The sequence below is a fragment of the Ixodes scapularis genome, unplaced genomic scaffold (genome assembly GCF_016920785.2).
Source record: "Ixodes scapularis isolate PalLabHiFi unplaced genomic scaffold, ASM1692078v2 PGA_scaffold10__122_contigs__length_95168666, whole genome shotgun sequence".
Classification (NCBI taxonomy): Eukaryota; Metazoa; Arthropoda; class Arachnida; order Ixodida; family Ixodidae; genus Ixodes; species Ixodes scapularis.
Window position 1 is genome coordinate 90,493,061 of NW_024609836.1, and position 26,931 is coordinate 90,519,991.

The 26,931-nt window shown below is 44.2% G+C and overlaps 1 protein-coding gene across 3 annotated transcripts in view; it reads right to left on the reverse strand.

Annotated features, from left to right (window-relative positions):
• Nucleotides 1–26,931, reverse strand: part of LOC8024394 (sulfotransferase family cytosolic 1B member 1) — a 122,105-nt gene that overhangs the window by 64,444 nt on the left and 30,730 nt on the right. Inside the window, exon 2 of one of the 3 annotated variants that reach the window (XM_040501273.2) lies at nt 25,460–25,498. The exons of 1 other annotated variant lie outside the window; for it this stretch is intronic. Coding sequence is in view for 1 of the 2 variants with exons in the window: in XM_029976199.4 (XP_029832059.2) it covers nt 2,835–2,905 (71 nt within the window). In the remaining variant the exon portion in view is untranslated. Of the gene's footprint in view, nt 1–2,834; nt 2,967–25,459; nt 25,499–26,931 lie in introns of those variants that run through there. One more of the 3 variants, XM_029976199.4, reaches the window with a different exon arrangement.

A 26,931-nucleotide genomic window follows, 5' to 3' on the forward strand; every position in this document is an offset into this window, starting at 1 on the left:
CCCTAAATACGAACCCGCATAATGCTAGCTGTTAGCGCGAACAACATATGCACCCGCAGGCATTCAATTTTAAAGCTGGCGTTAGCGCTCCAAATGAGTACAATTTTTATCAGGTTAGGTAATTTCAGTGATGACAACCTTTCGATCCTATGAGGCATATACAGCAAAAACCGGCGATTGTTTGCTTGCGACAAAACAGTGTCGCGCTGTGTACAGGGTGTCCTCTCCAAAAATGCACAGGGGTATTTCACCCCCCAAAACAAACCGCGCATCGTGGAACACTCCTTCTCCACACAAAAGTACAGCGCTAGTGGTCCAGACCAGATGACAAAGTTTCGAAACGAAGCGTTATCTCATTCAAAAGTTATAAGCGATTGTCTGAAATATTTCAGTAGGAAAAAGGGGCCCCTTTTCGGTAACCGGGGCCATTCAGCTTCATGTTGTCCAGAGCTGTCAATCACCCATTTCCGATGAAAAAAAAAAAAAAAAGGCATAACTTTTTATCAATTTAACTGTTAGTGCTAAAACTTTGGCATCTGATCCGAACCGCTAACGCTGCATGCATTTGGGTGGATAATGAGCGGTCGGCTATTCGTAATTTGTCATTGCACTAAAAAACAATAATAAAATAGCTTTTTTTTTCTTTTTTTTTTTGGGGGGGGGGGGGGGGGCAAATAGCGACCATACCTTGTTACTGATGAGGTATCTAGCCTGTATCGGTTGTGTGTGGTTCGCCTCGTCCAATTTTCATTCGGAGAAGTGTGTACATTTAAGATACGGGTGACGGTGGGCACCTATTAATAGTCAAGGCCTGTGCACTAGGATGTTTGACGTCATCACAGCGAGATCGAGTAAAGACATGGACTGGACGCGACTGCCGCGTCAGCGTTCGGCGGTGCCTCGTGTCCATTCGACGTTTCTAAGGACGCTCTCCGTCGGGCTCGGGTCCAGTACCCGAGTTGGCGCCATTCGACTGTTATGACGCCGAGGTCGTTATCAGGCCTCGGTTATTATAGTTGAGCTGACTGGGACTCTCACTGCGTTTCTTAAATTGCCACTGACTATACGGCGAGCAAGTGCTCCGAAATGTGTCTTTTGCACGTTGGAACGCAAGGAGGGGCTCGCCCATCAAAGGGTAACATAAAGAACGCCCAGGGAACGCGCGGTGACGAGGCAACTAAACGCACGCCATCATTCATTGATGTCGGGGAGAAAACAAAAGCGCGTGGGTGCAGGCGAAGGGTAAACGAACGCACGACGCGCGCATAGAGCAGACGAACCTGCACGTCACCAGACGAACTTGCACATGAATGTGAATGCGTCGCAATTTTTTAGTTGTTATGTACTGTGCAGACAGTAATGCTTGAGAATAGGAACGTAAGCGTTCTGCTTTGGCGGGTAAAATGAATCAATGACCACGTTATCTGGTCATTGTATGACGACAGAGCTTCGAATACAAAGTTTGTAAGCTAACATCACTGATAATGCAATTAAATGCGAAGGTGCAAGCGAGCTGGACAAGAATGACGAAAATTTATCACTGGAAAAGAGGAACAAGGGGGACAAAGGACAAACACAAATCCCCAAAATTAAACTGGTGCGCGTCCGAAAAAAAAAACCGCCTGGTCCTGGTATCGAACCAGGGACTTCTCCATAACTAGCGGAGCGCTCTACCAACTGAGCTAACAAGGAGTTAGACGTCAGTAGAGCAAACGGGTTCGATCAGCTGCCACCAGTTGAACACCAACAAGGGTGAAAGTCTCGCATTTTTGAGGTTACGATGATAATGCAATTAAATGGAAAAGTGCAAGCGAGCTGGACAAGAATGACGAAAATAATCCCTGGAGAAGGGGAACAAGGGGGAAAAAGAACATATCCTAATATCCTTGTTGTTTTTCTTTGTAGTGTTTCCTGAAACATTTACCAAAATCAAACCGCATAAAAGCGAAGGTCCCTTTCCGCAAAACCTGCCACTTTACAGATGACTGCGCAGTCAACGACCGGCTGCATCCTGTTTGAGCGACGCTCGCTATTTATTTCCGTGCTGTTTTGTATTACTGTTTCATATTTTACACGAAGATCTGAAGGAATGCTGTTGTTATGACGTGAGGCAGCTGAAGCTTTATTTTATGCTCCTTCTGCATAATACAAACGGCGCGCCAGGTATCGGTGTAAATGCATGTAAACCCTTACATTCTAAACCACGACTACGTAGTTTCGAAACCATAATGTTGAAGCCCTGTCTTTAGATCACCGTAATCGTTTCTAACAGTATTTCTGTGCCATGTCCTTTCTCGCCAAGTCCTACGAAATGTGATCAGTCCCGTTTATATCTTCTCTATTGTATCTATTGTCCATCTTCTGTTCTGCCTATGTTTTGATATTTCTCTTGTTTCCCAATCTCAGGTTAATTCAACTTGCTTTATATTCACCAGTTCGCCTGCACCATTAAAATACTTTCTGTACAATAAATTTGTTATACGTTTCGTTTTAGTTACTTTATCAAAATTTGCACTTTAGCGTATTATTTAATATCAATTAACTAATGTCTATGTAGCAATTTGAAAAACAATTTCATTCGAGTAAACATCATTCTGGTACTTAAGGGCCGTAAGTTTCGCCTCGGAGATCAGTAGAAAGACAGTGTCTGTGGATCGATAGCGATTGAAAATAAAACGGACGGCTTTACATTCTATGTGTTTTTGTAATGTAAATGTTTTGTTGAAATGCAAATTGATAGTATACATATATATATATAATCAACAAGAAAGGCTCATAAGAGAAATAGAGGAAATTCGGCATTACTGAAAAAAAGTTGCCCAATCGGAACTGACCTGATCATGAACAGGAAGATCCAGAACCTGAGCTTAGCCAGTGCAGAATAGTACGCCGTGACGACGTTCATCGTGACTCCGCCGACCCTTGGGGCACCCTTCCAACTGGAAGGCGTCACGCGGGACAGGGTCCTTATATAAGCACGACACCCCAAGCGCTGCGCGGAGGTCGGTGTGCCTCCAACAATCCTATCGCGGAGAAAGTCGCCGGGCGGTTCCGATACGTACCCTTTCGCTCACGACGTCGGCTTCTCCCCAACGCGTAGTTCGGAGTCCCTTATCGGCGGCACGGACAGACCCCCCAGTTGGGGTCGCACTCTTGACGTCATGGTGTGCACCCCGAGGCGTACTAGCGCGTTGACATGAAGTCTGATAAGCAGTCATTCGATGATAACCGCTAGGTGCAGTTGACAAAGAACAACAAATTGACCGAAATATAAACAAACAAGCACAAAAAACAGCTTGGTGAAAACAAAAGCCTGGTCTTTGAGCAAGAAGGCCACAGGAATCGAAGGGATGAGACGCTGAGTGCATGTCATCTAGGCATTGCAGATAGCTGCGTGTAAGGACGAACAAAGCGTTGCGCATTTCGCATGTCCTCATTGGAATCGCAGCTGAGTGTCACAGTCTGTAGGTGAAGATTCGGCTAGTTTTACATGTAGAGTGCTACAGCTTATAGGTGAAGGTTCGGCCAGCTACTTGTAGACACGACCAAAACTCTATGCTGAGATATGTGGGTAGTTTGGATGATGTAGTTGGCATAACCGTGGTATCGAGCGGTAGCTTACGGCATTTAACGTTCTTTAAGGTTCTTCACTGCCGCCAGCCGGAACGCTTGCCAACAACTGGTGTCCTTTGAAGCCGCTCACGATCTGAGCGCGGGACTTTAAGGGCTCGGACAAAGATTTTTTCTTTTACCACCTTTTTTACGGGTGCTGTTAATTCCTCATGTCGTGCCTATTCCTACATTCTAGAGCAGGGTATTCTAGAACCTTCAACGCTGTTTACATATCTCGCAGATTTTGGGTAAACTAACTGCAAAGGGGTAGTCGCGACAACTGTTTGAATGCAAGAGAATAGGTCCGGAGGAATCAAAAGAGACACGTTTAAACGCCTCGCACAATGATCTTCAAGAAAGACTACAGACTGTGGTTGCAAAAGAAGATACTCTCTCTTCCCTCGAGTGAGCGAGCGTTGTGTTCCCTGCGCTCGCGTATTCCTTCAGTAAAACCATGGTTAAGGCGGAAAAAAAGAAAACGGACACAAGGCAGAAGACACAGGCGTTGTGTCCGTCGTTTTCGCGCCTTACACCATGACTCTTAACATTCACCAACTAGCCCAAGTACAAGTTCTCCTACGGTACGCCTTGACCCTCGAAGAAGTCATCCTTCACGGCGTGTTTTCCGCTCATCCCCGTCCCGCAGAAAAGACCGAAGGCCATCAGTTTTTCCCCTTCTCGTCTCAAGTACTGCCCAAACGACGACGGAAAACTTCTTGCTCAGAGATGGCTCGCACTCCAAGACGCGCCGTCAGCGCGATGCAGCGCCTCAAGACGAGGAGAGCCTCGCAGACAGCAAAGGCGCCGCTTGCGCTGTGGGCTGCTCGCAGCACGAACGAGCGCTGCCGCCGTCGTAGGTCGTCACGTGCCCAGTCCAGGTGTGTGTGTGCGCGATCGGGGTACAATCGGTGCAATCGACCGCGGTGACGACTCGGCAACGTACTTCCAAGGCTCCCCGACCCATATCGCGAGCTCTCGAAGCTGCGGAGGTCCTATATGCGAAACTCGTGTTCCGCTGCAAACTTGGCGTGCTTCGCTGTAATCATGGTTGTACGAAACCAATCCTTTTTTTTTTTTTTTTTTAAGGCCTTCTTTCACCGGAAGACCGCAGCCTACACAGCCATTGCCAAAGGGGCATAAGCTCGTTGAACGAGTATTTAGCCGTATACTGGCGAATCGTGGTGGGGTCAGTAAGACCGTGCGCACGCAATGCGATTTGTAACTCCTTTAACTTTCCCCTTTTTTTGTATCTTGTATGCTAGCAGCTGGATTCATGTACGATTACAGCAAACTAAGAAGGCGCGAGGGTTAAAAAAAAAAAGAAAAAGATATTGAGATATTGAGCACGACGGAACTTTTAACATTCGGAATTGAGACACATTTGATCGATGAATGTGAGACGGCTAGGAGGTATTTGTCAGCGAGCGATGCCTATAGGTTGTATTACATAATTTGGTAGGTGTTAGTCTTTTTGTTGTTTCTGCTTCTTCTTTGAGAACTGCTAGTTTACCACCCTTTCCTCTCTTCCTCAGTAGCGTTCCCCAGAAATGACTGCAAGAATACGAAAAAGATACAGTGTACCGCTGTTTAACGCGATAATCTTAAGGTGCTCGTGGCGCACCGGCCTCGGTGCCGTAGCACAAACCTGGCGTGACGCGAAAATTCTGATTGGTCCTAGGGTCCTGACGTCACAGCCATATCAGCTAGGCTCGCATGAATGGAGGAGCGTGTACAGTTTCCATCCTTCGCGGAGGAGCGGAACGTTTCTGTCCGTCGCCGATTCCGACCAGTGGCGCTGCCATCCGGCCATCATAGAGGTACCTTCGCCGTCATCCTTCGTCGGCGGAGAATGCGTACCCCGCCGCCGGGCCGCCGCAAGCCCCCGGGAGGGAACACGCATGCGATGGTTACGAGGTGCAGTCTACCAGTGCGGGGAGATCTTCGTTCACACTTTTGCAACCGAGTAGGACCGAGAGAGACCAGACCGGTTTTTTATCCTCTTACGACGTCTTAGGACCAGCTCCGCAGCAGCGCGCCCGGTCCTAAGAGGTCGCAAGAGGCTTAAAAACCGGTTCAGTCGCTCTCGGTCCTACTCGGTTGCAAGAGTGTGAACGGGCCTTTAAGGTTGGTTCACACACTTGCGCGAGTCCGAGCGCGTATGACTGCAACGGACGGGTTGCTATGGCAACGGCTGCGTCGGTTACAACAAAACTAGGTAAAGACCGCTTTTGTTGGAGCCGACGCAGCTGTTGCCATAGCAACCCGTACGCCGCAAGCCGCTTCGGACTCGACGGAAGTGTGTGAATCGTCCTGTCTTGTATGCGGATGCAGCATCTACGTCTGCGCCTGGTCGCCGACGGGGTCGGCCACGTAAGACTAAAGCCGAGAAGGCAGAGACGAAAACCATATAGACGCATGGTAGAAAATGTTTTTTTTTTTTTTTTTCGAACGAATAGTTTTGTTTTTTATCGTTATAGACATGCAGAGGTGATGCGCCACGAGCGGGCCGACGATTCAATAACGCTGTCGCACTCCTCTTTTTTTTTTTTTATGCTGGCGTGTTTTGGAGGTAGGTCGCACAAAAATATCAAGCTATTTTGTTCTTAAATATTTCACCTCTTTAAGATCACTTCAAAATCGTTCATTCGTTGAGTCAATCGTTCATTTCTTATTATACACGCTCATGAACAGCAAATGTTTTCATATTACGAATAATACGTAAACTAGAGGTTAACGAAAAAAAAAACTGAAATGCTACAAAACTTCGAATTAAAAACGTTCATATCCGCTGCACCGAGTTCTTATATAAGCGTCGTATGCGGGTCATCAGACGAGTTAGGAGGATTATTTGATCACCCATGCCCGTCCGCTTTGGAGCTCTGTCGATATCTCGCCCTGAGTTTTACTTTTTTCTCAAAATGTTTGTACAATGTAGTACGTAGGAAACGAACACGAATAAATATAGCTCTATGCTGCTCTTCAAGAGTCGATCCTATGCAAAATTAAAACGTTGTGTACATAGTCAAAGAAGGTAAGTTGTGAAGCTTTCTGGTATCGGCTTCGTTGATAACTATGCGCAATACATGTTTTGATTTCGATGAATTAAATTACTCCAATAAGCCATAAATCAGTTTTCAGCAAAGTTTTTCAATACTATTAGTTGGCCCACTGCCATAGACGCTTGCTTGCAAGAAATTAACCCCCTCTCACTACAGCGTTTGAAACCAATCTATTGAAGCGCCACCTAAACTGTTGCGGAGACTCGCCGCAGCGTTCAAGAAAGGTGGCGCTTCCGTCAACTGGGGACGAGAATTTGAGAGGGAGGGGGGTTCTGCTTTCCTCGTGAACGTTCCCAACCTTGTTGATCTAGTGAGGCTGGCTTCCGGAAAGTAACCTCGGGATTCGGAGGCCGATATGGTAGCCTAGTGATCGAGCGACACAACGCGAGAAGCGAAACCAATAACACCAGCTTGTAACCCAACACTTCCCGGAAATCCGGTCCTTTTATCTAACGACACTCAACTATCTTGGTAAAGCGCGAGCCCTAACGACTAATCAGCCAATGAAGTACCGCTCCACGCGACTGGATGATAGCGGTGTGATTCCAAAGAAGGCCACTTTACAGATGGGAGGAGGAGAAAGAAAACGAAAAGAAAACTGCTAGGTTGAACATTTTCGCGATATAGTTCAGAGGAGTAAAATCGTTTTACTAAGGGTTCGTGGGCTTCCGATATTTGGAGATTCCAATTCTTTTTTTACTTAAAAAATATTTTTTTACAATGCTTTGAGTGCCATCTCAAAATGTCTTCGAGGGAAGAAATTTACCTGCGGTCAGTTTATTCAAATAGACGGTGAACGGAGTACTGGCGTTGGGTGCGAGGTGTACAATACGACAGGATGCTTCGGTTATTTAAGCAACAGCCTGCACAGCGACACTGCGCATGACGTTCGACGTGCTTACTTCATGCTTAAAATCAAAACTTAGACTTATTTTTTTTTTGTCTAAACATGTTCAGTATTTTTATTTGCCAAGACCTTTTTTGTAGATTGCACCGAAGGACTTTTTCAAATGCTTCGCAGAGAAGTAGACGCAACAAAATTTTGATAGTGTAGGGTCGATCACTTCCGGGTGTCTTTGAATTGCGCCTTTTAAGAACCTTCTTGGTGGATGCTGCCCCAGAACACACTCAAAGCAACGATAATTGGTCGTCCTTAAATCACTTTGAGACAATGAAAACAGGAGGCAATATCGCGCCCAAATTGTCGAGCATTCTCAGTGGCAAAGGGTTGTTTATGCCTCTTATTTCTTTAACCAAGCAACTGCCAGTTTTATTAGATGAACTGGCTAACAGAAAATCAATAGTTGATGTTCCGAGTGCATCAGGGTGCAGAACACACACTCGAGGACGTCTGAGAGTGTAGGAAGGTAAGCTCCGTTACAACAAAAAGACGATATAATGGAGTCACCTTGGCTCTGATGCACTCAGCGACGGTGCTGGAGCACTATACACCCCCCAGTTCTCTCGTAGACATTGTTTTACTCAAAAGGAAAGCACTCACTTCTAAATTCACGCGTTTTCTTTGATTACGAACAATGAAAGTTTATCAAATATACAAATATATATTTAAAAAAAAAAAGAACATAGAAGTGTTCGAGGTAGGAACGAGTACGCGCCCTCCCCTAAAGAGTAATCTGTGATCGCAGACGCCCTTGCGAGTTTTCACTTTCTGCTTTTGTTCTCGGCCTTATTGAGGAGAACGCTGATTGGGATATCATCTGCGTGCTCGCTTGCCCTTTCGCCCTCTCTCCCCCCTGTTTATCTATCTCTTTCCGCTAAGTCACGCCATGTCAATAGGCTCTCATGCAATCGCGTCGAAACGGAAACATTTCCTGACCGATTGCACCTGAGCGTCAAGGAACAACGGGTCGTCCAGAGGAATCTTCGTGTCTGTCCCGTGACAGTCCCCAATAAGCGCTTATGGCCAGAACATCCATTGGGTCAGAACATTAATCAAGTCAAAACATCCAAGAGGTCACGGGACACCAGAGTCAGAAAATCCAACGAGTCAAAACATCCATCAGAGTCGAAACATCCATCTGAGTCAAAACATTTATCGAGTTAGAACATCCATCAGAGTCAAAACATCCATCTGTTTAAAAATATTGTTAATTGAATTGCAAAGAAAAAACAACAACAATTATAGGAATTTTTGCCGGCTCAAGACTGCGAATTTTGCCAAGTGCCAATTTCGGGGATACACTTGATCAACCACCTTGGTCAGTGTCCTAGGTGTAGGGTGCCTCGTTTTCGTGTTTTATTTTAAAGCGCAGCTCTTAGGCGCCCGTTTCCGGCTTGAGCGGCGTCGGCGTCGCCGTCGGTGTAACCGCGCGGTGCATTATGGGACGCGTGACGTCACTGATGACGGCATCAGTGACGTCATCAGCATCGTCACTGATGACATCTTCAGTGACGTCACTGGCGACGTCATCAGTTTCGTCACTGATGACGTCATCAGTGACGTCATTGATGACATTATCGTCATCGTCACGTGACCTCATAGGGGTCACGTGACGTCACGTGACCCCCGTGAGGTCACGTGGCCCTCGTGAGACGACGGCGACGCCGCTCGGAGGGCGGAGTAGCAGACAGGATGAGGAGGTGAGCAGGAGGGAGGAAAGATATACCTTCCCCTCAGTACCTTTCCCCTCCTCCTTCTCAAGAGCTGCGCTCTAATCCGGCGTTACAGAGAGTTGTAAACGGCTTTCATTCTTGTTACTAAGTGCATTAGGACGTTCGGGGTCAAAATTAGCATTGTAAAGCGCCGTATTATTTCCTCTCCGTGATGCCAGTTTTCGTGAGTGCTGCATCTGCGTGTTCGAAGTGCCAAAGGCTTGCAAGGGTTTTGCTCGCTTCACTGTTGGTGACATCCGGCTTAACCTTTGGTCGGAGGGGGATTTCCCGAAAACCCTGGAACACTTGTTGAACCCGCTGACCCCAATCTTGAAAATATTGAGAAAGGGAAGCGACAGGGCGATAGCACGATCTTGGTGACAGGGGAGTGTGTAAGACGCGGGTACATCGCTTTAGAAAGCCGACGACCTCGAAGATAATTCAGATAACGCGCGTACCGGAACGGAAGTTTGGGGAACAAGGGTTTGGTCGCTTATGGCCAGAACATCCATTGGGTCAGAACATCCATCGAGTCAAAACATCCAAGAGGTCACGTGACACCAGAGTCAGAGCATCCAACGTGTCAAGACATCCATCCGAGTCAAAACATCCATCGAGTCAAAACATCCATCGAGTCAAAACATCCATCGAGTCAAAACATCCATCGAGTCAAAACATCCATCAAGTCAAAACATCCATCGAGGCAGAACATCCATCCGTGTCTAAACATCCATCGAGACAAAATATCCATCGGGTCAGTGCATCCATCAGAGTCGAAACATCCATCGAGTCGAAATATTCATCGAGTCAAAACATCCATCGAGTCAAAACATCCATCGAGTCAAAACATCCATCGAGTCAAAACATCCATCAAGTCAAAACATCCATCGAGGCAGAACATCCATTCGTGTCTAAACATCCATCGAGTCAAAATATCCAACGGGTCAGAACATCCATCAGACTCGAAACATCCATCTGAGTCAAAACATCCATCGACTCAGAACATCCATCAGAGTCAAAGCATCCATCTGGTTCAAAACAATATTATTTGAAGTGAAAAGAAAAGAAAACAATATATATTAATTTTTGCCGGCTCGAGACTGCGAATTTTGCCAAGTGCCAATTTCGGGGATACACCTGATCAACCACCTTGGTCAGAGTCCTGGATGTAGGGTCCCTCGTGTTCGTGTTTTTTTTCTTTTGTCACTGAGTATATTTGGCTATTTGCAATCTGCAATCCCGACATTTCAGGATGTCCTTAACTATCTGGACAGAATTACAATCCTTGGAGTTCTTCCGTAGAATGAACTGAACAGCACGCATGGGCCAGTTTCCTTGAATATAACTCTTTGAATGCCTCACGATGTCTTGGTGTCTTATTCAACCAAATGACTTTATGCAAACGATATGGTTGTGTCTGGTAGTAGTAATCGTGACAAAAATGGGTGTATAGACACTACGACAGGGTACAAATACCTAAAAAGTTATAATACATGAAAAAAAAAACCGTAAAATTTGTTCCGATAGTGCTTCCGAAATTTGAGAACTACTATTTATTGGCAATTGTGCAAATCTATGCAGAGTGGTCTGTACGAGAGTGAAACTAACTTTAAAAAAACACGAAATAAAGCTCGGAATAATGTTATTGATCACGGCGAACGTCTGGGTAAAGAGTGTCCTGAAACAATTCAGAGGCTTGACACAAAAATGAAAGCAATTGACTGGCGAGGTCAAATCAATTTCTCTGAAACGCTTACGTTGCATAATTCACCGGCAACAGTATCTTGTTCCCTCGAGCAATCGCGCAGGCTCGGAGCCAGCCCATCGCGGGCTCTGCTGCTCCCACCCAGATGTAAAAAAAACTGTTTTCCTTCGAATTAATGCGGCGAAGCAAAATACTTTTAAAACAGAGCCATTCTGTCTTGAAAAAATGTTTCACCATCACAAGCTTGAGAGTGCTCTACCTTTTTATGTGAATAATAATATCGTTCTTTTCATTTGGATGATTTTGATCACGTTTCTTTTGAATGAATTGCTAAAATTTGTTACCCCACATTGCCTGAAAAAAAAATAGATTTCTTTCGAACCTCTTAGAAACGCATTGACATGCACAAAGCAAGAATAAAAAAATAAAAAAATGGCTGCCACACTGTTTTTTTTTTTTAAAGGCGATCAAAATATCTATGAATTCAAACGGCCTTATCCATTGTCTGCGCGTCACGTAGCTGCCAAGAATCGCACAGCAGCGTGCTCTCGAGCTGCGCGGGTCCAACGACAGCAAATACAACGCCATCCGAGACGGCAAAGCAGCGGATTTTACCGGTAATGCAAGTAAATTCCAACCTTAAACCACGTCGCGTGATCACGTAACATTACCACTCGCCGCTTTCGAGAGCCATTACCACTGCGCCGTCGTGCCCTACCTGATTTTAATACGGAACGGGTCACAAAAAAGCGTTATTTTACGCTTTGTTAAGCTACAAGAAAGACACAGGGTTACCGACGAGCGTACACGACCTAACACAGTGATAAAACAAAAGAAAAATTATTTCGTTCCGATTACATGCCCCCGACGACATTAACTTTAATATTTTGTTTATTTATCTATCAATAAAAACTACAGACCACGAGCGGTTCAAGCAGGAATCAAGAAAAACAACTGCAACGATCTTACAAAACAAAAATAAACAAAAAAGTAACTAACACTGGTAGAGGAAAATTGAAGAAATCGGAATCACAGAACACATACAAAAAACGCACGTTTACTGAATAACTTAAATAACTGACAAGGTCTCAATGAGATAATGAATTCGTAAAGGCAGTCAACAGCTCAAATAATAGTAAAAAAAATAAGGGCATACCCTATCCACTTCCGTTAAATAACGAACTCTATTTTGTCCCTCATAATTGCTTAAGCTTTATCTAGGAGCGTATGCAAACGGTCCTTGCTCACCATATCGTCAAAAGTCGTTTACACAACAGCTCTCTTAGGCACAACACGATAAAAATTTCAACTCGTCAAAATATTCATGACAGTCATCTGAGTCAAAACATCAATTGAGTCAAAACATCCATCGAGTCAGAACATTCATCTAAGTCTGAACATCCATGGAGTCGAAACCTCCATCAAGTCAGAACATCCATCCGAGTCTAAATATCCATGGAGTCTAAACATCCATGGAGTCTAAACATCCATGGAGTCAGAACATCCATCCGAGTCTAAACATCCACGGATTCTAAACATCGATCGAGTCGGAACATCTATCCGAGTCTAAACATCCATGGCGTCAACACATCCATCGAGTTAGAACATCCATCCGAGTTTAAACATCCCTAGGGTCGAAATATACATCGAGTCAAAACATCCATCTGAGAAAAAAGATCCACGGAGTCTAGACATTCACGGAGTCTAGACATCCATCGAGGCTGAACATCCATCCGAGTCAAAACATCCATCAAGTCAGAACATCCATCGAGACAAAACATCCCCGAATGGATGTTTTGGCTCGATGGATGTTTTGACGCGTTGATGTTGTGACTCGGAATCCCCAATAAGGTCAGGTGAAAGGACAGAAAACTATACGAAGAAAATGAAGTCAATGGGTTTTATTAGTAAAATACCAGAACTTTTGGATAGTCTGACACCTGGAGTGTACTACGCGAACTTATGCACAATGCAGTGGCAAATCGCTAAATCCCCGCAATTCTTTTTGCGGTGCCTTTAAATATAATATACGTGCTATGGGGTATTTTCATCGTCTGATCATAATAAAAAACACTGATTGATTGATAGACTTATCAGACAGTAAGTCTAGAAAGCTCCTGAAATACGTAAAAGGTCCCCATCGTCCTTTTTAATAATGTTGCCGAAGGCACAGAAAGCAAGTTTCAGTTGAGTTCCCTTAGAACCGCGGCCAATGACGACAATTGAAGGCTGTCAAATTATGTTACTTTATGTTCAATTTCTACTGACTTTTGGGAGACAAAAAAAAAAAACAAAAAAAAAACTCGTTTGTTAATGAAAAAACAAAGAGAACGCTTCGCATCGCTGTACGCTTCAGTCTGAACCCCAATAACACTGGCGGCTCAGACCAAATGGTAAAGTATTAGAGTTTGCAGCTATTTGATTCAAAAGTTGTTAGCAATATTTGGCAATTTTTAAGAAAACTTGGCAACCAACTGAGCCCGCATGGAAATGAATAACGAATGATTGACAACTTTTGAAGGTTAGTTCCAAAACTTTGGCACCTGGTCCAGACTGTTAACCGTGTGTTTGAACGGAGACTGGTGGTCAGGTTTAAGTAATTTATACTTGCGTTAAAAAAAAAAAGGCTTTTTTAATTTTATCGTTTAAGATACGTTGCTCCAAAGAAAAGCCATCTTGAGAGTTCACCGGCCGGAGGGCGGCTTCCACACACTATTCAACACTTACGGAAGATATCGGAATGGCGGGCGTTATCTCGCGTCGCTCGAAGACAATGAACGCATCGATCGACTTTCTTGGCTCTCTTCGAAATTGAAACGATTCCGAGACTATGAGATTAGAGATGGCTGAGCCCATGCGTTTTCAAACGTCTCAAAAAAGAAGGAAAGAAAAAAAAGACGACGTTACTGCATCAATGCTATTTCCAGTGTCTCAAGTGCAGGCAAACAGACACTACACAAGACAACGCAGAAAGCGAAAACAAAAAACGCGATAACGCAATACGGGAAACTTTCCGCTGTGGGAATAATCAAGGGACAACTCTCGTAAAAAAAGAAAAAAAAATGTATGTTCTAACAAAAAACAAAGAAAGAAAAGAGAGAGGCGTGTTACGCTTGTTCTTCCTCGACAACTTTCTGTGCCATTTCGGAGGAAGTGAAGAGCGCGCGTGCGGAGCTTTGATAGGCGCTCAAGCGCACGTGCACCAATAGCTTTGATCAACGTTACTAGACCAAACGGTCAGTTGACAAGCTCGTATACAACGCCTGGTACCTTTTCGTAGTGCGTGCGCTCAGTGGCGTTCGCTGTACGCTCTCGGCCCGCCCTGTGGTAAGCGACAGAACCGGTGGAACGTTGGATGCACATTGCCTGCGGTAGAAAGTAATTTTTTTTTTTTACTTTAAACAAAACTTGCGCCAAAAGAGCGTCGTTAAAAAACGGTCCTTGTCCGTTGCCATGGGGGCGTTGGAGATGGTGGAGCTAGAAATGCGGTATCCGCACGTACCTGCTCGCGTACAAGCAACAGAAAATTTACTTCTTTTTTTTTTTTTTCTGTGTGTGTGTGTGTGTGTGTGTGTGTGTGTGCAGGAAGTGTCCCTGAATTACGAGGTGCACTTTATTTTTCGGTGCCTCGTGTAGTTTTGTAGATATCTCATCTCAAAGTTTTGTATTCGGGGGTTCAACGGCGAAACCGAAACTACCGGCTCGAGAAGGTGGCGATCCTGGTGATCATCTGCATGGTCATCGTGTGACGGAAAGTTAGTACCGCGCTACCGAAGAACCTACGACTGGTCTACAGGCTAGTCGCACGTTCTATCTGAACGTGGAGTCGGTCAGAGGCGTAGTGTTTCCATATTTCCGGGGGGGGGGGGGGGGGGGGGGGTTGATAGGTGCTTCGGAAGTGAAGCGCCTACAGAGTGATGATGATGATGATGATAATTTGGGGTTTTATGGCGCAAGAGCAACTTAAGCCATATTGCGCCAAACAAGGGGTTTCCCAAAGGGCTTAGAGGTGTAATCTAAAAAAACTGCACGTTACAGCTGGTGTAAAAGGCCAGTGTTATGAAGGAAATTTAAAACTCGATCGAATGGTACCAATGGTTGATCGCCAAGCAGAAAATATGAATGAAAGGGGAGGTGATCTCGAAAAAGTTCTGGAAAACATTTTCGGCGCTCTTGGTTTAAAGCTTTGCAATGCCACAGGATGTGCAAAACAGTCATATCTTTCCCACACTTGTCGCAAAGTTTAACATCCTCACCAAAGAGCAGGTGCAAATGAGTCAAACGGGTAGGACCAATTCTTAAGCGGCAAAGGAGAACCTCAACCCAACGGACTTTATGAAAGAAACTCTCCCATACCCCCAGTTGGGGCTTGGTATTGTGGAGCTTGTTCTCTTTTTCCAAATCCCAATCAAACTGCCATGACTTCATAATCGATTTCTGTATGATCGGTTTCAGGTCTTGGTGTGGCAGGCCAAGAGGCAGTTTTGGGTATTCTTTTGCAGAGGCAGCAAGCAAGTCTGCTTTTTCATTGCCAGAAATACCCACGTGGCTTGGGACCCAGCAGAGTTTGATCAGGTGTCCTTCGGAAAAGGCTATCGCCAGCGTCTGTCGTCTACTTAAGCCCCTGTCGACGAACGGCACTCCGCAGACCAGCGAGATGCATGGCCACGGTCACTAAGGTTTCTTGGTTTCGTAGGCGAACTTCGGCCTGCGCGACGACAAGGGGCTCACGCGGTCACGGTGCATCGAGGGCCCGGCTCCGATCGACAAGCGTGGCATCACCGCCCCGTCATCGGTGGTTGAAAAGCCTCGCATCCCTGCCAAGTCATCGGTGGGCGTCCCCGCGTGCCTGATTACGGTCAGCGCGCTTCGGAAAAGGCTATCGCCAGCGTCTGTCGTCTACTTAAGCCCCTGTCGACGAACGGCACTCCGCAAACCAGCGAGATGCATGGCCACGGTCACTAAGGTTTCATGGTTTCGTAGGTAAGCCTGACTACTCGCTGTAGTCAGGCTTACTCTACGAAACCATAAAAACGGTTTCGTAGGTAGGCGGTTCACATCTCGCTGGTCTGCATTCTCTCTTTTTTGTTTGCTGTGTGTTCTTTATAATGGAAGAAAGGGGTGGCTGTTTGTCATCTATGAAGCCTGTGGCTCCTGATGGTGCGTGCTTGAAGTGTGCAGAGTGCACGAACCATTACCATACGGGGAAATGTTCCGGAATGACGATAAAGCATTGAAGACGATGACGTCAGAGAGCATTTCCCGGTGGCGGTGCGGGACGTGCAAGCCGCATGCAGAGCGCCAGTCTGTGTCTCCTGAGGAATTGGGGAGTGTGTCAGGACAGGGATCCCAGGAGGAGAGCCTGGGAAAACTAGTGCAACAGAACGATGCTATCAATCGTAAACTGACTGCCCTCTTGATTAGAATCAACGCAATTGAAAAGTCGCTGGAGACTCAGACTGGAAAAGGTGATGAGTTGATGTCTGAGATTGAAAACCAAGGGAGGGCGATTGAGGGCATTGAAAAATTTGTGAATAACCAGTCAGCAAGGCACCAAGAGCTGATGACTAGACTGGACAGCCAAGACAAAACAATTAAGGGTCTAGAACAGAAGGAATCTGGGCACTAAGAAAGGCCGTCGACAATGCGGAACAATATTCTCGAAGGCAGAACATCGAAATTCACGGAGTCACTCAACAACCCAACAAAAACCTGTTAGAGGTACTTAACGACATTGCTACTAAGCTAGGCGTGCCACAACTCGCAACCACTGACGTCGAGGCTGCCCACTGGCTAAGAGCAAAGGAAGGTAGACCAGCACCCATACTGGTGAGGTTCACTGAGAGGCGCACGAGAGACGTTTGGGCAAAAAAACGAGTTAGTCTTAGGAGCGAAAACATTTACATTATGAAAACTTAACCCGAGCAATCAAGAATTTGTTGTGGACAACAAAGGCATGTGCCAGAGAAAAAAACTACAAGTTATACGTGGGTAAAAAATGGAAAGATTTTTGTGAGACGGAACGAGGGTGCCGCAGTGATTCAGATTGAGAGCGAAAGAGATTTCGCCAAAATTAGATAATCATGCAGTCTTCTTTTGAGTCTTTTGAGGAATGGGATGCTTACACAAAACAGACAATAGCAAAGGACTGTTGCGGGAATACGAAGTTAAGTTTATTACATGTAAATGTGCGAAGCATCTACAAGCATTTCGATCAGTTAATGGTGCTTTTGGAGGGCCGGCTTCCTCTCCTTGATGTGCTTATACTAACCGAGGTAAATTTACACGAGGCATCTTGTGCGTCCTTTAGCCTAACATGTTTTCATTCCTACAATATATGCAGAGAAGGAAGAAGGGGTGGGGGAATCTTATTATACATAAATAACAAATGCTTATCCGATAGAATTGATGTAAAAATGGATAATGCAGAAATTTGCGCGGCAGTCGTAAATAAGAATAAGTTCTCCTATGTAGTTTGTGCCGTTTACAAACCACCCAGTTCCAATTTAAACATGTTTTGTGATAAATTATCGAAGCTGCTTCCGAGATTCGATAACAATAAATATTTAGTTCTTGCAGGAGATTTTAATATTGATGTTTCGAATGAGTTAAAACCTGGAGTGTTGTGCTATCTCGACACCCTTTCTGCTTTTGGGCTTGAAAATGTTATTCAGGATTATACACGGGAAGAACATTACGGTGATAAAACAACAAATACATGTATTGACCACATAGTTACTAGAATAAGCAACTTAAACACATTATCTGGAGTAAGTAAGCAGAAGCTTGCTGATCACACTATAACGGTTCTTTTAATATTAGGGGAAGATATACTGGGAAACCCAACAGTGGAGGCCCAGTATAAAACTATACTAGATAGCAATAAAATTGATAATTTTATTCAGAAGTACGATTGGCATTCTTTGCTAGTCTATGATCACCTAACAGTCTACGAAAAGCTGGTTCACCAATTTCAGGATATTTATGCAAGCGCTACTAGAAAGGTGAAATTAAGAAAAAGAAGGCCTGAAAATATTTGGATAAATCCGGAAATATTAGAATTGTGTCATCAGAAGGAGAGTCTTTGGAGGCGATGCAAGCAAAATCCTGGTGATATCATGCTTAAAAAAGAGTTCCGTGAAATACGCAACAAGGTTACAGCTATAATTCGTTTGGCGAAACGGTATTATTATGTAAACCAGTTTAAAGCTTCGACTAGAAATCCGAAAGAAACGTGGAACTTGGTTAACCATATAATTGGCAGGAAAACTAAAAATAGTATTGATGATACGATACAAAAACATTTTAAAGAATCTAGTTCCTGCAGCGAGTTAGCAGAAATGTTCAACAAAATCTTTATCGACGACGTAAAAGAAATTAAAAAGAATATACCGGCGACCAGCTTAAATGACGTTTCGCCAACATGCTGCGTTAACTCAACTTATCTTCCAGATATGACAGAAAGTGATTTGTTGCGTGTCACCCACGCTATGTCAATAACAAAAACGCCAGGAATCGACAATATCCGAGTTAGAGACATACGCTACAATTTCAATAAAGTAAAATACATTTTGCTTAAAATAGTGAATGACACACTGCATACCGGAAATATTCCTAAGGGTTTAAAAGTATCTGTGATAAGGCCATTATACAAAAAAGGAAAGCAGCAAGAGGTCGGGAGCTAAAGACCCATATCAATCCTACCATTCATGACACACGTAATCGAAAAATGGGTTCAAATAGCAATGAATAATTTTTGCGACAAATTTTCCCTGATAAGCACTATGCAGTACGGCTTTCGGCAACAAAAAAGTACCATTACTCTGCTGGAGGATTTCGCTGACTGCATTACCGAAACACTCGATAAAAACAAAATAGCCCTAGCTCTTTTCATAGACCTGTCAAAGGCATTCGATACCATCGATCATTCGTTACTGTTCGAAAAATTATATAGTATGGGGTTTCGAAGTCCTTTTTATCATTTTTTTTAGAATTACTTCAAGGATAGATTCCAAATGGTTAATATAATGAATAATCTTAGCAGCCCGGCTCAAGTCCAATTCGGGGTGCCACAAGGAAGTACTTTGGGGCCTATGTTATCTAACATTTATATGAATGGGTTAGGGTTTCTGCCCCTTCAGTCAAAAATGTTTCAATACGCGGATGACACCGTATTAGTTTTACCACATGAAAAGTATGATGAAGCAATTTCTGTTTTCTAGAGAGACATTGATATGATAATTAAATGGTTTGCTGCGAATTTTATTTCTGTGAATGTTGCAAAAACAAAACTGATGTGGTTTCGAAATCCGCACAAACAGATAGTAACATCTCCAAATATTTGCTTGCACTCGGTGCAGTGTCTGGATTGTAGCTGTAAACCTTTAACATACGAGAGTGCAGTTAAATATTTAGACGTCTTTGTTGACGAACACATGCTGTGGAATGCGCAGGTGGAATGTGTTGTAAAAAAACTACGAGTCATATCTGCGTATTTGTATACACTCAAAAGTATGTGCAGCTTGAAGATAAGATTACTTGTGTTTAAATATTTGGCGGAAGCTGCATTACGGTACGGTATTACACTGTACGGTCATTGTTCAGAATACAAAACACGAGCGATAGATAGGATACTAAAACACATGGTAAACAACATATCATATGGAACTTCATATCAAGTATTGGAAACTCAAGAGAAAGCTAAAGAGCTGGACATCCTGTTTTTTAAAAGCTTTTTTACATACGTAGCATTAACACATAATTATTTCAGTAATTCCTACAAAACTGTCGTAAATAAAAATAGAGATTTGAGACTTATTGAAAGATACGCCATTCCGAAAATATACACACTGTATGGAAAGAAAAACAGAAATCATTACTTTCCTTCCTTATTTAACGAACTCCCAGAGTCCCTTATGAATATAGATTCCACTAGGGTACTAAAAAGGAAACTAAGGAAATGGTGTCAAGCATCTCAGCTGTAGATATCGTAGCCTGACCGTTGGAGATATTTCGTACTTTTATTTCATGGTTGCGTGAGTAGACTTGGCTATCAGCACCTATAGTTCATGCTCTAACGTGTTCCATTTTTGTATTTATTTGTGTTGCTAATTTGGTGTTCCTTTCATTTTTTTTTTGTGCTGCGGAGTGCTTTCTTTTTTTTTTGTAACAACATGTATTCTAGTTGGTCGCCTGGCCCCACATACAAGCAGAATGCTGCTTTTGTACCAGCTCTTTATTTTGTATGACTTGATCTGAAAATAAAAATTGAAATTGAAAGTGAAATTGTTGAAGAGCTCGATTTAACTGAACCCGAAGACGTTACACAAGAGGGTTCTTGCTGTCTGTTAAGGACGAAACGGCCAGAAGAACGCAGCGCTACGTCCGTGTTACTTCTTTGTCTGGTCCTCGTCTTTCCGCGCTGTTTTTAATTTCCGAAGTATGTACCAACTCGCCCAAGCCTCAACTTTACCAGAAGAACGCTTTGGGAGTCGATAAACAGAATTGCTTTCATGATATTGTTCTCTAATAAGTACTCCACAGCCATTAAAATACCATACAATTCGGCAGTAAAAATATTTGCAAGAGTGTGGAGTTGTCGAACTTTGCTAAAGGTAATGGAATAAAGTGCACACCCCACAAAAGTTGATGTGTTCGATCCATCAGTGTAAAAATGTGAGTAGTTCTTGTATTTCTTTTCTAAGTCGGCCAACTCCTGCTGAAGAACGAGTGGAGAAATAGCTCTCTTTCTGTACTTAGACAGTGACCAGTCACAAGAAATTGGCAGAAGGTCCCACGGCGCAACTCTCTCGTTGCCCCTCAGCAAAGCAGCCTCACTAAAGGGGAGATGGAGCGATGTTGCCATGCTCTGCACTCTGAAACTCAGGGGCCGAACAATGCCCGGCTTGTTTTCAAAGAGTCGGAAGGACGTAGAAGGTTGAAGTGCATCAAAAGTGGGATGTTGAGGATAGCTGTATATCTTGTAAGCATAACAAAGACTCAAATACTGCCTTCATCTTTCCAAGAACATTTGATGTGTATCAGCATACAAGTTAAACACAGGTGATGTTCGAAATGCTCCCGTGGCAAGCCTGAGCTCCAGATGATAGACGGGGTCCAACATTTTTAGGGCAGACTGACGTGTTGACCCATAAACAATCGCGCCATAGTCCAGGCGGGACCACATCAAGGAGTTATAAAGTTGTAAGAGGCACCGTCTGTCAGACGTACCCCCAGGACGTATGCGACAACACTTTGAGGATGTTTCATGAACGTAGGCATTTATGTTTCAACTCTTTCAAGTGGGGTATAAAAGTGGGCTTTTTATCAAATATTATTCCTAGAAACTTGTGCGCCTCCTTTACAGAGATAGCGACATCATTTAGGTGCAACACTGGATCAGGAGACAGGCCACGGCGGAGTAAAAAGGGAACACAGATTGTCTTTTCGGTAGAGAACCTGAAGCCATTTTCATCGGCCCACTTGCTCATCTTATTGATTGTGAGCTGCAATTGCCGTTCACAGCTGGACAGATTACAACAGGAAAACAATATCTGTACATCGTCCACATACATTGAGTAGGATACAGATGGTGGTATAACCCGAGCCAGACTATTAATCTTCACAGCAAAGAGTGTAACGCTTAATACTCCACCCTGAGGGACGCCGTTCTCCTGGAGAAAAACATCCGACAGGACGGAGCCCAAGCGCACTTTGAATGCAGCGAAGCATGCGACCTCGGACACCATATGAGTACAAGTCTCGAAGGATCGATCCCATATCTCCAAGTCGTGTCATAAGCTTTTTGTAGGCCAAAGAAGGCAGAAACACAGTGCAGGCGATGGACAAATGCTTCCCGAATAGAAGTTTCCAGGCGGACAAGGGGTCTATCGTGGAACGACCTGCTCGGAAGCTACACTGATTTCTATCAAACACACCCTCGGCCTCTAAAAATGTACAAAACGGTGATTAACGAGTCTCTCATAGGTTTTGCCTAGGCAGCTTGTCAGTGCAATTGGGCGGTAGCTCGTCGGTATAGAAGGGTCCTTGCTAGGTTTCAGTAGAGGGATTATATGTGCCCTTTGCCAACAGTCAGGAAAACAAGCAGCATCCCACAGTAAATTAAAAAAAGGTGAGCAAATTGTTTAAAGAGTCAAATGACAGTCCCCTTAGCATCTCGTATTGAATTCTATCCGGCCCAGCCGCATATTTTTTTTGACGCCAAGAGCCAATTCAAGCTCACACCGTGTAAACGGCTCGTTAAAAGAACACCCTGGGCACCAGAAAAAGAAATAGCTTGTTTTTCTGCTGTTGCTTTAAACCTCTTAAAGGATTCACTATAGTTGGCTGAGTTAGAGACTTCCTGGAAGTGTTTACCAAGAACATTTGCTTGTTCCTTGAGGGATGTTGCTGATGGAAAAAGGGGTATCCCGAAAGGCCGGTAGTCTCCCCTGATCCTTCAAAGACGATCCCACACTTCCTTTGATGAAACAAAACTACTCAAGGATGTGACATATTTTTTCCAAGGACTGCCTTTGGCTTGCCTTCGCGTCCAGCGAGCTTTGGCTCTTCTTTTCTTGAATTCAAGCAGATTCCGTGGAGTGGAATATCGTCTAAACATGCACCACGCCCTGTTTTGCGACTTCCGTGTTGTGGTGCAGTCATCATTCCACCACGGCTTGCACTTCTTGGGGAGTCGTCCAGAGGTCTGGTCAATGCTGCGTGATGCGGCATCTATAATTGCTTCAGTAACGTACAGCGTGGCATCTTCGGGGCCCATATTTAAGAGAACAGACGTCAATAAAGGCCTTCAAACAAAAAAGAGACCAATCAGCCTTTTCAGTTTGGAAGTTGTGTTGGAATGGAAGGAATTGGCATCGTGCTTTCTAAAACAATAGGGAAATGATCGCTTCCAAAAGGGTTATTTAAAATCTTCCATGAAAAGCATGGAAGTAAAATTGGTGATGCAATAGAAAGGTCAATAGACGTGAATGATTGATGTGCTGCACTAAAAAATGTAGGTTCCCTCCCATTAAAAAGACAACCCAGATGATAATAAAAACCGCTCTACGACACCTCCACGAGAATCCTGGCGAGCACTACCCCACAAAGGGTGGTGGGCATTAAAATCGCCTAAAATTAAAAAAAGTTGAGGTAATTTTTTTAAAAGTGACTCAAGGTCACTGACGTGCAGTGGAGAGTTAGGTGGCAGATAAAGAGAAACTACCGTAATCAAACGGTCAACAAGAAGGCGTACAGCTACAGCCGAGCAAGCAACACCAGTCTGCACCACTATTGCCACTCCTCCCGACATATTATGGGAGAGTCTATCTTTCCTAAAAACTTGGTGCCGACGTAAAATCTGCGTATGAGTATTGTTTAGATGTGTTTTGTTGCAGGCTGAGTGGAATGGGTCTCAGCTCGTCCATAAAATAATTTACATCATCAATATTTCTCATAAGGCCACGGCAGTTCCACTGCATAAAATGGAAATTGGTCATTGTTTTAAAAACAAGTTAAAATGTGAGTAAAGAAGAAGGAAACGCTGGGAGAATAAGTAAAAGTTCTAAAGATGCCGCATGTGGCAAAAATTAATTCGCAATGTCACGTTGGTGGGATCACCGGTTTTTTACTTTTGTGCTTTCTCTTAATAGTCTGCCACTAATTCATGTCGTCTTGGTCAGACGCATGAGTGGAGACTTCTTCGCACTCATCCATGGCTTCAGTTTCCTGAGGCGAGGCTTTTCCTGCAGGTTTCTTCAGGTTCCGGGAACGGGGCGCCATGCCCCGCCCACGACCAGACCCAGCCAAAGGTACAGAGGAGGTACTGGGCGAAGCGTCGCCCAAGTCCACCCGTTCGTGTCCCTTAGGCACTGCAGGTGCGGCACGAGGGCCATGCCGCTCCTTCGGTGATGCTCATGCCACTCACCAAGCACCTACTAAAGCCGGTGCCCCCTGCGTGCGGGTATGGTGGCCCACGTGGCTGGGGTCTGTGGTGACGCTACTCACCAAGCACCTAAGGTGCAGGCGCCCCCTGCGGGGCTCGGGGTCCGTGGAGACGCCACTCTCCAAACACCTGCTTTCACAGGTGCCCCCTGCGGGGAGCGCCTATAGAGTGGTTGCGCGCGCACGCCGAAAGCGCGCCGAGAATGATACGCAGAGGAAATCGGTCCTTCAGTGAGCAAGCACTGAAGATTTTATTTTCGCATGGTGGGTGCATTCTTCACGTAGTGGGGCTCATAAATGATATACAAATTCAAAAATTATATTTGCAACATTGAATAACAGCACATACCATCGAAGAAACAAGGCAAAGCAAAAATGTGAAGTGCTTGTGAAATTACCGCGCTCACATATCTAATGACACGCTGCAACGTGTTACTTCATTACATTTGGCGTAGCAATTTCACTCACAATAATATCAAACAAACAAGAAAAAAGTATAGATGACTATATTAACAACACACATAAGAGGAACACACAATTCGCATTTTTCAAGACAGTCTACATATGTCTATATATAGATATCGATATATTCAAATGCTCAAATATAACTAATAACGAAACAAAATGAAGCAAAACATACCGAACTTTTGACTTACATTTTACATGCATAAGAAACGAAAGAACAAATCGCAGTTTACCATAGAAGGTGTAATTGTCGCTACTTCACAATGGCTTTTTACACGCGCATTGAACAAAGCGATCCCACTACTGCCCATGCGCGGTGCTAGCGGAGGCACGCAAACAAAATAGCGAGGCGTGTGTCTCGCGAGAACCACGCCGCGTCTGACCGCTTCGAGACCGCGCTTGTCCATGTTGGACGAAACCTTACTGCTGCGAGAAGTACAAGTGACGATTTATCACTGGTGTGCCAAGGGCCACTTTTGTCGCGTCACTTGCTACATGACAAGTAGGGCGCGCGGGAAATGAATCTTCGTGGCCCTGGAACCTTTTCGCATGATCCCGCATCTGTCAAGATCGCCGCTCTATTCAAGTCGGCCCGCCTCTACGTTTGTACACCGGTCACCTCCGCGAAAAACGTGTGCTCGTGAAAGAAAGCGCACGTACCACACAACGAAAGATAATCTTTAAGTCCTGTGCAAAACAAAAAGAGTATATCCAGACGACAAGAGCGAGCTCTGCCTTGCGACGAGCGACTGCGTCCGACACACGTTGTAGTCCGCCAACATCGAGACCACGACCGGCATTTTCCTATAGGATTTGGCAAGAACGACGACGGACGCCCTACCACGCACACTACAACATCAACTACGAACGGCCCGTAACAACTATCGCTGTGAAACATGAGGGGATTTCTGCTGCGATGTCCATAGACTCCCTGTGATGCAATCGCGGCCGTTGCTTCGATTCTCAGAATAATCAATGTGGAGAGGAGGGCGTGAGCTCCCGGTATATTTATAGGTCACCGACAATTTACAAGAATGAAAAAGAAGAAGAAAAAACTAACCAGGCAAAGGTATAGGGAAGGGTGTGGTTTACCGCGCACCAAAAAGGGAAACAGGAAATCCTTCTACCCTTACGTTCAGTATCGATGTCACCGTACCAGAACCTTCTCCCCGCCCCTTGTCCAATCGTTTACGCCGATGGACCGGTACAAAAAAGAATTACGTAGGCGAGGAGCAACATTTGTCCGTTACATCAGATAGGAAGTAGAAGCGTAATGGACCACTGATACCAACTATTTTTTCCGTAAAAGTCCCTACAGCCACCCTCGAGAAATCCTACATGCGCCACTACATTTGCCACGGGACTCTACGCCGAATCCCTTCACATGTATATAAAAGCCCGGATCATGAAAACAACTCGCAAGCTTAAAATGCGCGACTACTTGGTCAGTCTCGTTTTCTAACAGCCTGTGTGGAATAATGATTCAATTTGACATTTTAATAACTCCTCTGGTAATGCACTGGTAGAAAAAAAAGGAAAATAAACCAGAATTCTAGCCGGGTACTTACAAAATGACCAACATAAATTAAGAAGAAAAAAAAAAAAACCCCACAAAGACTACGCGTCTTCGTCGTGTTCCTATTTCTTTCGTTTACGTGTAATAGTTCACCCACACGTTCAACCTTACAGAAACATTGCGGGTGGGTTTACGAATCAAACATTTCCTTCGGTTTTTCGCTATGGCATTGCATGACGAGATAAGTTTGAATGAAGTTGACGTGCGAGTTCCAATCTTCCGCTCGTGAAATATCAATCAACGTATACTTATGCCTCGTCTAAGATATGAATTTGTAGTTTTCCCCCTTTTTTAAAGGGTCATATTATTCAGTTCAGGTCTAGCAATGCCAAGGTGTTGCGATGTATTTTTAACAAGTGTGTTATAAAAAAAAAAAGTATTTTTCTCCTTCCAGTCTGAAGGAGCTTAAGGCTTGCGTGCCCATCTCGTTGGTAGTGTGTCGTGTGGTTGTACTCTTGCACAGACACACTTTTATAAAAAAAAATTTCAGCGTGAATCGTACAGGTAGTATTTAATGCGTTAAATGTATTGTGAAAATTTTTGTTTTGTATTTCTTCTCACGTACACTTAGAGTCTGGAATTGCATTCGTATGATCAATGTATCAAGTTATCAAGTTGGATCATTATTTTTCTTGGGTGATTTTATTATACGTTGTTGCCTAATTTTTGTGTGTTAGGACTGTATTTTAGCAGTTCCGCTCCTGAACCCATCTCAATGAGTCTCCTGTACCTATCATATTAATATTTTTTTTTAAATAAAAGGTAACTGAAAAAAACCCATTATGCTGGTACTGGTGTTCTTACATTATTTCATTTTGAGCGTACACTTGCAATGCAGCTCAGTGCACAGGTAATAAAAAAGAAGAGAATAAAAAAAAAAGACAGATCGGCGTCTTTTTGCCTGTAGGGCTGACACGAGAAAAGTAGGAAAAGTAATACATAAACTGCAACGCGGT